Below are 12,461 nucleotides of genomic sequence, written 5' to 3'. Positions count from 1 at the left end.
CTCCCCTCTCCCCTCCCCTCTCCCCCTCTCCCCTCCCCTCCTCCCCCTATCCCTCCCACCCAAGGGAAGCGAGCATACAAAAGAAAACGGAAATTGTTTTAGTTAGATATTTAAGAAAACACACACAGGAGAGAAGCCACATAAGTGTAATGAGTGTGGGAAACGGTTTCCTCACAAATATAGTCATATTATACATCAGAGATTACACACAGGAGAGAAGAAGCCCTAATTAATGAAGTGAATGTGGAAAACATTTTGCTACCAAATCTTGTTATCATCAAAGAAACCACACACGGTAGAAACGTCATACAAAGGGGGACGAGCCTCTCACTGAAGAGAGAGGAAACAGCGGGCACTGCAGGCAAAAAGACAGCAAAGGCTGGACTGCGCAAAAATAGAAATGCTTTATTAAACCATTAGCAAACAAGGATAAAAAGAGGAGTGTCCCCCAGTATAGTCTGACGCGTTTCATCCACAATGGGCTTTGTCAAAGAGTGAGGAATACTCTATTCAGATGGTCCACAAACTTCAATAGTAACCCCGTGTCACCTTCCCAAATCATAATCAAGTTATCAATAAATCTACGATAAAAAAATAATATTATTACGATAAGGGTTAGTGTGACCAAAAATGTGCATAAGTTCCCATTTTTCCATAAATAAATACGCATACGAGGGTGCAAAAGATGTGCCCATTGCTGTTCCATGTGTCTGTAAGTAATAATGTGAATCAAATAAGAAATAATGATGTGTTAATAAAAACTAAATAGATTCTATAATGAAAGTGGTTTGTGCTGGGGACAAGTGTGATTGATTAAGAAAATATTGAACAGCTGTGATACCCTGTGTGTGATCAATAATAGTGTATAAAGAGGTGACATCTAGTGTAAACCTAATACATACTAGAGTATTATCATTGTTCTTGCTTTATAGTTATCAGGTTTATTATGTATCATTTACTGTATCATGCACATTTGCTATTTTGTTTTATTTCACTTTATTGGTTTAACATCTGCTATTTATGTCTCACTGTTTGATGATTATTTATTTTTATTATAGTTTATTTACATAGAGTATATACTCCTCTTGATTAAGTGCGCTTTCTGTATCCCTTGAATAAGCTTTTAAGAGTTATGATCTCATATTATTTGGGTACATGGATACTGCATATTGAACATATTCATTCATAAAATAGTTTTTGCTTAATTCAAATATATGACAATATTATTGTTTATTGTCTATATGCAGCAGACGTGTACATATTGATCCAAATAGTCCTCTAATGTCATTATATTAATCTAACCTTATATATTTTTGCATATGTATCTCCCTCCTCCTTTCTTTACTTAGTTTTAATTATTTTTGTTTATATATATATATAACATAAAGCAAGCAGTCAGCACTCTAATGTAAGGCAAAAGGCAGTTGCTAGTCCCATAGGGATCCACATATCATACGAACCAGCCCAAAGACCAGTAAAGAGACAGCAACCAACGAGGTGTAATCCAAAATAATCTGTATTGAAAAGAACAGATACACGAAAGCCAACGTTTCGGTCTCTCAGGGAGACCTTCCTCAGGGCCGTGCAAACACCACACTAACAGTGACCCTACTTATATACCCGCACCCCTAGTGCAACCAATTAAACATAATCAATCACCAGCAACCTGTCATTATTTACCTGTTGTGCAGCTGAGCACCATTTGGGAACAACCAATGCCTGGACCAGAAGGAGCCATGCGGATCCACGAGCAGAGAAAGGCAATATATTAATCAAAGGCAGCCAGCTCAGACATCTGCGTCTGACGTCCTGGAACCACGAGCAGGGAGATCCCTCTCGTGATCCAGGCTGCCTGCTCTGATGTCCATAACCTGCGACCGGTGTCGGGAGCTGTAGCGCGTCACCTGACTAGCCTGCGCGTCATAGGGCAAAGGGTGAGCCGGGGAGCCAATGGGAAACATCACTGCGCATTGGAAAGGCACGCAGTACCCTAATGGAGGAACCCTGGCAACCAAAGACGCCAGCACACAGTCCGTGCAGGCGCAGTAGTGAATACTGATAGAGAGGGCAGCGCTGTACCCACAGCACCAATACAAGGCAGACACACGAGCCAAAACAGCCTGTGGCTGAAGTTAAAGCCACAAGAGGCAGTGGTGAAGGTACCAGTTGTCCCAGCTGCACCCAACAAAATAAAAATGACAATAAAATGACAATAAAAACAAGGGAGTGACAATGTGCAAGGGAAGTGAAGCTATGGAAGGAAAGTGTCCACACGTCAAAATAAACATGCAAACATAAAAATAAACATTCAAACATGATCAAACATCAAAGCAAGTAAAAATTATTTTGTTGGGTGCAGCTGGGACCCCTAGTACCTTCACCACTGCCTCTTGTGGCTTTAACTTCAGCCACAATGATGAAAACGTTGTATGGTGCTCTAAAGAATACAGCAAACACTGCACATGTCTTGATTGTAGAAAAGTGGATTAACCCGATAAAGGATATACATATGAAATGTCCAGAAGATGCATGTAAACACTACAATCCCACAATGCTCGGTAGTAAGGATATATGAGTAGTAAGCATCTATATGAAAGGAACAATCATGATAAATAAAGTCCAGAACTATCCTGGAAAGACTCACATGGGAAGGTGTCCACGATGAAAAGTGGGTCTTCAGGTGTCCAGGTGTCCACGGGTTAACTGTGCCTCCGCCTGTTGAAGAGCAAATGTAGCAAAGGAGGGGAGAAAACGGAGCACTAGATCCAGAAGGCTATGCCAAAAAATGCAAGGATGCGTTCCCACAGTGCAGGCTTATTTAATGGGTCAGATACAAAAAAGATACACACCAACGCGTTTCGGACTATAACAAGTCCTTTCTCAATATATATATATTTACTCACCTTGAAAATCTTGTCACACACCAGCAAACACATGGAGTAGAAGCTGTGTGATTGTCCCACGCGGGAAAACTTTTTTGATAAATAAAATATTTCTATGCATCAAAAAAGCCACACAAAAAAATGAAAGACTTGCTAGTAAACCCACACATGAATCATGAAAAACCTGTTCATGATGGGAAACCCTGTATTTAGTTTTCTTTTCTTGAATGTTCAATTTGCACTTATTTTCTGCAAAAATGTCCTGATTAACAAGAAATAAAGAAAATGTTGGGGAATAGTTCCTTTTTGTTTTGAACTCAAAGTTGTAGGCGCTGGATTAGTCCTAGAGAAATGTAGATATTAGATTGTGAAAGCAATGTAAACTAAAATGTTATAATCTATGTCAGGCCTGCACAACTCGTAAAGTGAGAAGGGCCGAACTGTTCCAAGGAAAAAAAAATTGGGCTGCACGGGTAAAATCATCATCATCATCATCATCTCTCCTCCAGCACCTCTCATCATCATCTCTCCTCCAGCACCTCTCATCATCCTCAGATATCTCCCCATCACCCCTCATCATCACGGAAAATTCTGAAGAATCATAAGACCAGCTTCTTTAATACATCGAGAGAGGAGAGAGCTGCCCTGAAAATGCTACGGGAGAACAAGGGGATCATAGTGAGAGCAGCAGACAAGGGTGGAGGGATTGTGGTTTTAAATTATCAATACTACAAGCTGGAGATTGAGCAACAGCTTGCAGTTGTACATCATTATAGACGCCTCCCGGGGGATCCGACGATAGCCTACAAGAAGGAGATTGATGGCATCATCCGATTGGGCTTGAATAATGCCTGGATCACAGAAGAAACCAGCAAATTCCTGACTCAGGACCACCCTGTGATGCCAGTATTACACTGGCGACACACTTTATTCGAGCTTGGCTAGTCCCACGAATTCGGGTATACCCGGGTGTATTGAGGTTTGTGACTGTTTTCTGCCCGAGTACATTGAGTTATTTTTCAGGCAGGGATTGAAGCATTTTATTCCTGCTGGCTGCAATACTGCACAGTATATATATATACTGCATTACAATTCATGAATTTATGCCATCTGGTAGACACGCGAAGCATTGCAGCCTATTAAATCCTAATCATTATCATTTAACAGATTAGCCGCCCGTCAGCCAGGCATGAACCCAGGCTGGGAAGGCAAACACAACGGGGCTTGTCAGAGGTGAGGAGCGGCGCATTCCAGGTATCTGCCAGGTACATACCGGGTATTTGCTCGAATAAAGTGTGTCGGTGCAGTATACACACTACCCAAAGTACACAAATCTATAGTCGCACCACCGGGCAAACCCATCATCTCGGCCCGTGGGTCGCTGTGCCACCCCCTCTCGCAATTCGTGGATTTCTATCTACAGCCCCTGGTGGCTGGAATGGGTTCATACATCAAGGACACCACAGACTTTATTGAGCAGCTCAGTCATCTTTCCGTTAACACAGCAGAATGTATTCTTGCTACGCTAGATGTGTCCAGCCTGTACACCAACATTCCCCATGCAGAGGGCCTAGAAGCAGTACGCACAAAATTGGAAGAACAGGGAGTCGAACAGGGTCCACCAGTGGACTTTCTCATGTTGCTCATTGAGGTCATCCTCCATAAGAACTTCTTTAAATTTGAGAAACACTACTACTTGCAACTTACGGGTACTGCCATGGGCTCAAATATGGCACCGTCGTACGCTAATCTGTTTATGGATTTGTATGAACGGTTGCACATATTAACTGACACCACGCATGGACGGCATATCGTCAAATACCTTCGCTATATTGACGACATCTTCATTCTGTGGACGGGCAGTGAAGATGAGCTGCTGGCATTTGTTTCTGATTTAAACAAAATCCCCTCCTCAATCCGTTTTACCCTTAACCACAGCTACCAGGAAATCGCTTTTTTAGACACCATAGTGTACAAAATTGGAGGCACGCTGGCTACTAGAATATACCGGAAGAGTACAGACAAGAACTCCCTTCTTTGTGCAGCCAGCCACCATCCTGTACCACTTAAGAGGGGTCTCCCATACTCCCAGCTTCTCCGAGTGAAAAGAATCACCACTGATCCAGAAGAATCACAAAAGGCCTTGGCCCAAATGGCCGCACGCTTCCGGGAGAGGGGCTATTCGGCCAAGGACATCAACTTTGCCTTGCAAAAGGTTGGACAGGTTGATAGGGGTGAACTATTGACACCTTCGTCAGGCAGACCGGTGAGCAACAGGCTCAATATAGTCAGTACATTCAGTACTGCTACTAACAGCATTAAGCGCTGCATTCGGGGCAATTGGCGCATCCTGGAGAATGACGAGAGGATTGGTGCATATGCCAGAGAGCCACCTCTATTCTGCTTTCGTCGGGGACCAAACATTGGCGACATGGTCACTGGATCTGACCCAATAGACAAATATGCCACACCCACCACTTGGTTAGCCAAAAAACCTGGTTCGTACCGCTGTCATGGCTGTACCAACTGCAACTATATGCAGCTGGGCCCTAGCTACAATCACCCGCATAGTGGCGCACCGATTAAAATCAAACAACCACTGAACTGTGAGTCAAAATTCGTGGTGTACTTTATTAAGTGTCCTTGTGGATTGCTGTACATCGGGAAGACTGTTAGGATGCTGAAAGAACGTATGGCCATGCACCGTTCAAACATCAGAAAAGCCCTACTGAGTGATGCCGCTGATATAGATCTGAAGTGTCTACCTGTGGCTAGACATTTCAAAGAAAAAAGACACACACTGGCCACACTTCGTTGTATGCCTATTCTGCAGGTTCCAGTCCCCCCCCGTGGGGGTGACAGGGGCAGGACCTTGCTTAAACAGGAAGCAAGGCTTATTTATGAACTAAGAACTATGACACCTGGTGGCCTAAATGAGGAACTTTCACTTAGCTGCTTTTTGTAGCTGTCTCCCTGCTTTCATTTAATTTTGCATTATGCCTTTTATATGTTTGTCACTCATACTCTGTTGCATCACTCCCTCTGCACTTTTGCACTTCCTTTGTCCTTATATATTATGGTGATGCTATGCGCTCCTTGTGCTCTATACCTCCATCTGTCCCCCTGTGGTTCACCTTAACGCTCTGTGTATTACTATTCTGTTTAGCCCATTATTACTGTCAGTGTGTGGGTAACTGTGCACCGAGGCGGTTTTTCAGACTGCGCATGTGCGTTTTGCGCTGCCGGCGTCCCTGGTGGCCAGGGAGAGTTAATGAGGCATCTGCTCACAGCTGTGATGCGCGGCGCACTCGCCTTGCTGGCGCTCCGGCAGTCAATATGTTTTGGCCCACTGCACATGCGTGGCGCGCGACTTTCCCCCGCAATGGCAGTAGACCCTGGGACCAGTGTCTAAGGGTGTCTCTCTCCTAATAGTTTAAGTGCCTACTCTCATGTCATGATGAGTCATTTGGATAATCAGGTAATAGGGGAGGGGGCACGGAGCACAGCTATGTTGCATATTTTGTCTGATTGCATGTTGGTGATTGGTTCCCTTTGTTTGCATTGCACTATGGGTGAGGGTATATATGTTTGGTCACTTGCACTTGTGGGTTGCACGGCCCTGAGGAAGGTCTCTCTGTGGGACCGAAACGTTGGCTTACGTGTATTTCATGTTGTGAATATAGATTTTTGGATTAACCCCGTGCGGTCTGCTGTCTCTTTACTGGTCTTTGGATTGGTTCGTATCATACTTATTCTCTATGGGACTAGCATCTGCTATTACAACCTTTTCTACTACAGTGTGCTGACTGACCTTCATGTGTATATATATATATATATATATATATATATATATATATATATGCGTATACGTGTCAAAGAGGAGTGCTACTGAGCATGGCAATATATATTTAAAATCAGAGACAGAACATGAAACACAGACAAAGCCCAGTGCTACATCCATTGACACAAATACACAGTACAGTGCCTATATATATATAGATATCTTTTGAATAAAATGGTCTTTTAGTTTAACTCTTTGGCCAAAGTGTCATAAGTCCATGAGCCCCTCCAAGGCAGACCACGTCTCATGGGTCCTAAAACTCATATAAATTCTTAATAATCTGTACATTACCAGTAAGAATGATTTATTATAAATCTGGCAAAATTAGTTGCATAGTTCTAAGTCTGATTGAAGCTCTTATTAACCTGTACAATATCAGGAAAAGCACTCTGTATTAGATTTGTCGCAATCAAACTGCATGCAAGTTCCGATGAGTGTGGAAGGTGAAATGGACACCCTCTTATCCACACCAACCCCCCTTCTCCTCACTCCTTCCTCTAACCCTTCCCCTTTCTAATTTGCGGTGGCGGCCGAATAAGACTCAGCTCGGCCGCCACTGTATATATATTTTTTTACAACAAGACAAACTGCCTGCAACAGACTAAGCAAATAATGAGTACTTAAATTAGTAATATAATAACCACTAACGGTGCTAGGGACTAGAAGTAATATAACAATGAAAAGAAAAAGGAAAGCGTCCCAACTCAGCACTCAAGTATACTCAGAACAAATATCAAAGAAAATTATGATTTATTTAACAGCACAAATAATCACACATAAAATACAAAAAATATTAAAACAAACCCTGACATCCTCCTGTGATAGATTTTCTATCACAGGAGGATGAGTTGGGACGCTTTTCCTTGTTTTATATATATATATATATATATATATATATATATATATATATATATATATATATATGATACGAACCAATCCAAAGACCAGTAAAGAGACAGCAGACCGCACGGGGTTAATCCAAAAATCTATATTCACAACATGAAATACACGTAAGCCAACGTTTCGGTCCCACAGAGAGACCTTCCTCAGGGCCGTGCAACCCACAAGTGCAAGTGACCAAACATATATACCCTCACCCATAGTGCAATGCAAACAAAGGGAACCAATCACCAACATGCAATCAGACAAAATATGCAACATAGCTGTGCTCCGTGCCCCCTCCCCTATTACCTGATTATCCAAATGACTCATCATGACATGAGAGTAGGCACTTAAACTATTAGGAGAGAGACACCCTTAGACACTGGTCCCAGGGTCTACTGCCATTGCGGGGGAAAGTCGCGCGCCACGCATGTGCAGTGGGCCAAAACATATTGACTGCCGGAGCGCCAGCAAGGCGAGTGCGCCGCGCATCACAGCTGTGAGCAGATGCCTCATTAACTCTCCCTGGCCACCAGGGACGCCGGCAGCGCAAAACGCACATGCGCAGTCTGAAAAAACGCCTCGGTGCACAGTTACCCACACACTGACAGTAATAATGGGCTAAACAGAATAGTAATACACAGAGCGTTAAGGTGAACCACAGGGGGACAGATGGAGGTATAGAGCACAAGGAGCGCATAGCATCACCATAATATATAAGGACAAAGGAAGTGCAAAAGTGCAGAGGGAGTGATGCAACAGAGTATGAGTGACAAACATATAAAAGGCATAATGCAAAATTAAATGAAAGCAGGGAGACAGCTACAAAAAGCAGCTAAGTGAAAGTTCCTCATTTAGGCCACCAGGTGTCATAGTTCTTAGTTCATAAATAAGCCTTGCTTCCTGTTTAAGCAAGGTCCTGCCCCTGTCACCCCCACGGGGGGGGGGACTGGAACCTGCAGAATAGGCATACAACGAAGTGTGGCCAGTGTGTGTCTTTTTTCTTTGAAATGTCTAGCCACAGGTAGACACTTCAGATCTATATCAGCGGCATCACTCAGTAGGGCTTTTCTGATGTTTGAACGGTGCATGGCCATACGTTCTTTCAGCATCCTAACAGTCTTCCCGATGTACAGCAATCCACAAGGACACTTAATAAAGTACACCACGAATTTTGACTCACAGTTCAGTGGTTGTTTGATTTTAATCGGTGCGCCACTATGCGGGTGATTGTAGCTAGGGCCCAGCTGCATATAGTTGCAGTTGGTACAGCCATGACAGCGGTACGAACCAGGTTTTTTGGCTAACCAAGTGGTGGGTGTGGCATATTTGTCTATTGGGTCAGATCCAGTGACCATGTCGCCAATGTTTGGTCCCCGACGAAAGCAGAATAGAGGTGGCTCTCTGGCATATGCACCAATCCTCTCGTCATTCTCCAGGATGCGCCAATTGCCCCGAATGCAGCGCTTAATGCTGTTAGTAGCAGTACTGAATGTACTGACTATATTGAGCCTGTTGCTCACCGGTCTGCCTGACGAAGGTGTCAATACAGCAGCGGCAGCTCTTATTCAAGCAAATGCCGCTGGCTGTATGAGGCTGGGAAGCGGGTAGCCGCGGCGCGTGGCAGCGCACTGTGACGTCACGGTCACAAGCGCGCCCGGCTTCCCCGTCTTCCCCGGCTTCCCCAGGCTTCCCCGACACCCCTGGAGTTCAAATCTAGGTAAGCGGGGGTGCGGGGAAGCAGAGGGGCAGAGTAGAAGCCGGGTTCGGGGTGTCTTTGGGGGGGTAATTGCGCGCGATGTGGAGGGGGGGTGCGTGGGGGAAACGCGGCGGCGCGCGTTTCTGACTGGCGGCAGCTGGGGTAGATCCCGGCATGCCGCCGGCATTTACTTTAATAAAGTATGTCGCTACTGTAGTTCACCCCTATCAACCTGTCCAACCTTTTGCAAGGCAAAGTTGATGTCCTTGGCCGAATAGCCCCTCTCCCGGAAGCGTGCGGCCATTTGGGCCAAGGCCCTTTGTGATTCTTCTGGATCAGTGGTGATTCTTTTCACTCGGAGAAGCTGGGAGTATGGGAGACCCCTCTTAAGTGGTACAGGATGGTGGCTGGCTGCACAAAGAAGGGAGTTCTTGTCTGTACTCTTCCGGTATATTCTAGTAGCCAGCGTGCCTCCAATTTTGTACACTATGGTGTCTAAAAAAGCGATTTCCTGGTAGCTGTGGTTAAGGGTAAAACGGATTGAGGAGGGGATTTTGTTTAAATCAGAAACAAATGCCAGCAGCTCATCTTCACTGCCCGTCCACAGAATGAAGATGTCGTCAATATAGCGAAGGTATTTGACGATATGCCGTCCATGCGTGGTGTCAGTTAATATGTGCAACCGTTCATACAAATCCATAAACAGATTAGCGTACGACGGTGCCATATTTGAGCCCATGGCAGTACCCGTAAGTTGCAAGTAGTAGTGTTTCTCAAATTTAAAGAAGTTCTTATGGAGGATGACCTCAATGAGCAACATGAGAAAGTCCACTGGTGGACCCTGTTCGACTCCCTGTTCTTCCAATTTTGTGCGTACTGCTTCTAGGCCCTCTGCATGGGGAATGTTGGTGTACAGGCTGGACACATCTAGCGTAGCAAGAATACATTCTGCTGTGTTAACGGAAAGATGACTGAGCTGCTCAATAAAGTCCGTGGTGTCCTTGATGTATGAACCCATTCCAGCCACCAGGGGCTGTAGATAGAAATCCACGAATTGCGAGAGGGGGTGGCACAGCGACCCACGGGCCGAGATGATGGGTCTGCCCGGTGGTGCGACTATAGATTTGTGTACTTTGGGTAGTGTGTATAATACTGGCATCACAGGGTGGTCCTGAGTCAGGAATTTGCTGGTTTCTTCTGTGATCCAGGCATTATTCAAGCCCAATCGGATGATGCCATCAATCTCCTTCTTGTAGGCTATCGTCGGATCCCCCGGGAGGCGTCTATAATGATGTACAACTGCAAGCTGTTGCTCAATCTCCAGCTTGTAGTATTGATAATTTAAAACCACAATCCCTCCACCCTTGTCTGCTGCTCTCACTATGATCCCCTTGTTCTCCCGTAGCATTTTCAGGGCAGCTCTCTCCTCTCTCGATGTATTAAAGAAGCTGGTCTTATGATTCTTCAGAATTTTCCGTGTGTCTTTAGTCACCAAGTTCATAAATGCAGCTATGTTGGGGTTCAGTGAGTGCGGGTCAAAGGTGCTCCTGGTCTTAAATGGATTTGGGGTAATGTCTCCAGAAGAGTTAATATCAATATTCTTAGAGAAGAAATCCTTTAACTTCAATTGTCTGTGCAGTCTGTACATATCAACCTCCCAGTCAAAGGAATCCTGCATATGGGTTGGCACGAATGATAAGCCTTTCTGTAGAATGCTAACCTCTGCCGGTGTCAGTGAGTGGTCCGATAGATTGTAGATCACCATCTCGCTTGCCTGGTGCCCCTTGTCGCTTTTCCTTCGCGATGAGTGTGGAAGGTGAAATGGACACCCTCTTATCCACACCAACCCCCCTTCTCCTCACTCCTTCCTCTAACCCTTCCCCTTTCTCCTCACTCCTCCCCCTCTCCTTTATCCTATCTCCTTCCCCTCACCACCCCCTTCTCTTCACCATTCCCTACTCCTCACCACCACCCCTACTCCTCACCACCCCTCCCCACTCCTCACAACCACCCTCCTCCTGGCTATATCCTCATGGATGCCGGTCAGGCACCTAAAACTTCATGTCTAAAACGAAGCACCATATATTTCCACCTAAATCTGGTCTAATACCCCCCTTTAACTTCACAGTACCATACCATGTATCATATATCCTGTCGCCAGAGCCCCTTGCCTAGGTGTGACAGTTTGTCCCATTTCGTCTCCATCTAAGCCATGGTTAAAAATGTGTTGCTTCTTACTTTCACCTCTTCTGCTCTCTCTCGCCTTAAACCTACAGTATTTCGAGGCGCATGCACGGCTGCAGGGTAGATGGCAGCCTAGCTTTTTAGCTCCGCCGGTACACCGCGCAATAACAGCATAATTGACAATAATAAGCACCCGCAAACCACATCAAGGGTCGGAAGCAGGTGTCGGAACACATAGAGATGACGGCGCGATCAAAAAACTGGCAGCGATCTAAGGATCTTAAGTCATATTTCGCTACAACAGCACAAGAGCGGAAAGAGAACCGTCATTAAGAGAGTCTGATTCAGAGATTGAATCAAGACAAGAGGGGGAGGATAGAGAGTTGGTCACCAGAGCAGACTTAAAAAGTGACTTAAAAAGTGATCTGAGGTCCCTGTTTAATGACCTGAAGTAATTTTTCCAATCGGAAATAGCGACCTGAAGAAGGACATAAGGCAAATAGGGGATATAACTGATGAATTGGAAAAGAGAATGGAGGCCACAGCCATGGCAATGCAGAAGCAGGAAAAGACTACCAACTTTCTGAAGGCGCAGATCTCAGGCATCATGGAGCGGCAAGAGGATGCAGAAAACCGCCGCAAGAGAAATAATATAAGGTGGATACCTGAATCCGTGGAGAATGTAGAGGACTTTGTCTCCCGATGGCTAAACTCGGTGCTCCCTGAAAAAACAAGAGGCAGAGATTCAGCTTGATCAATGCCATAGGGCACTGAGGGCCAAGCCGCAAGGGGAGGAAACCCCTAGAGACGTGATTATCCGCTTTCACTTTATCAAGACCAAAGAAGATCTTGCCAAAGCTACAAGAAATGTCCCCATTAAAATATTTGACGATATACAGATACAAGTATTTCAAGACCTGTCGCCAAACATGCTAGACCGTAGACTGAGACTATAGCCAGTGACCAGAATCCT

At 45.0% G+C, this 12,461-nt stretch overlaps 1 protein-coding gene across 1 annotated transcript in view; it reads left to right on the top strand.

Annotated features, from left to right (window-relative positions):
- The window catches only part of LOC142471451 (uncharacterized), a 39,796-nt gene extending 27,554 nt beyond the window's left edge, over positions 1–12,242 (top strand). The window contains exon 8 of the mRNA XM_075578253.1: positions 11,963–12,242. Within this exon, the coding sequence (XP_075434368.1) occupies positions 11,963–12,242 (280 nt within the window). The remainder of the gene's footprint in view (positions 1–11,962) is intronic.
- Positions 12,243–12,461: the final 219 nt, after the last annotated feature.

Source organism: Ascaphus truei, chromosome 20, assembly GCF_040206685.1.
Source record: "Ascaphus truei isolate aAscTru1 chromosome 20, aAscTru1.hap1, whole genome shotgun sequence".
Classification (NCBI taxonomy): Eukaryota; Metazoa; Chordata; class Amphibia; order Anura; family Ascaphidae; genus Ascaphus; species Ascaphus truei.
Note: the sequence above shows the minus strand (reverse complement) of the source record. Positions and strands in the feature narration are given on the sequence as shown.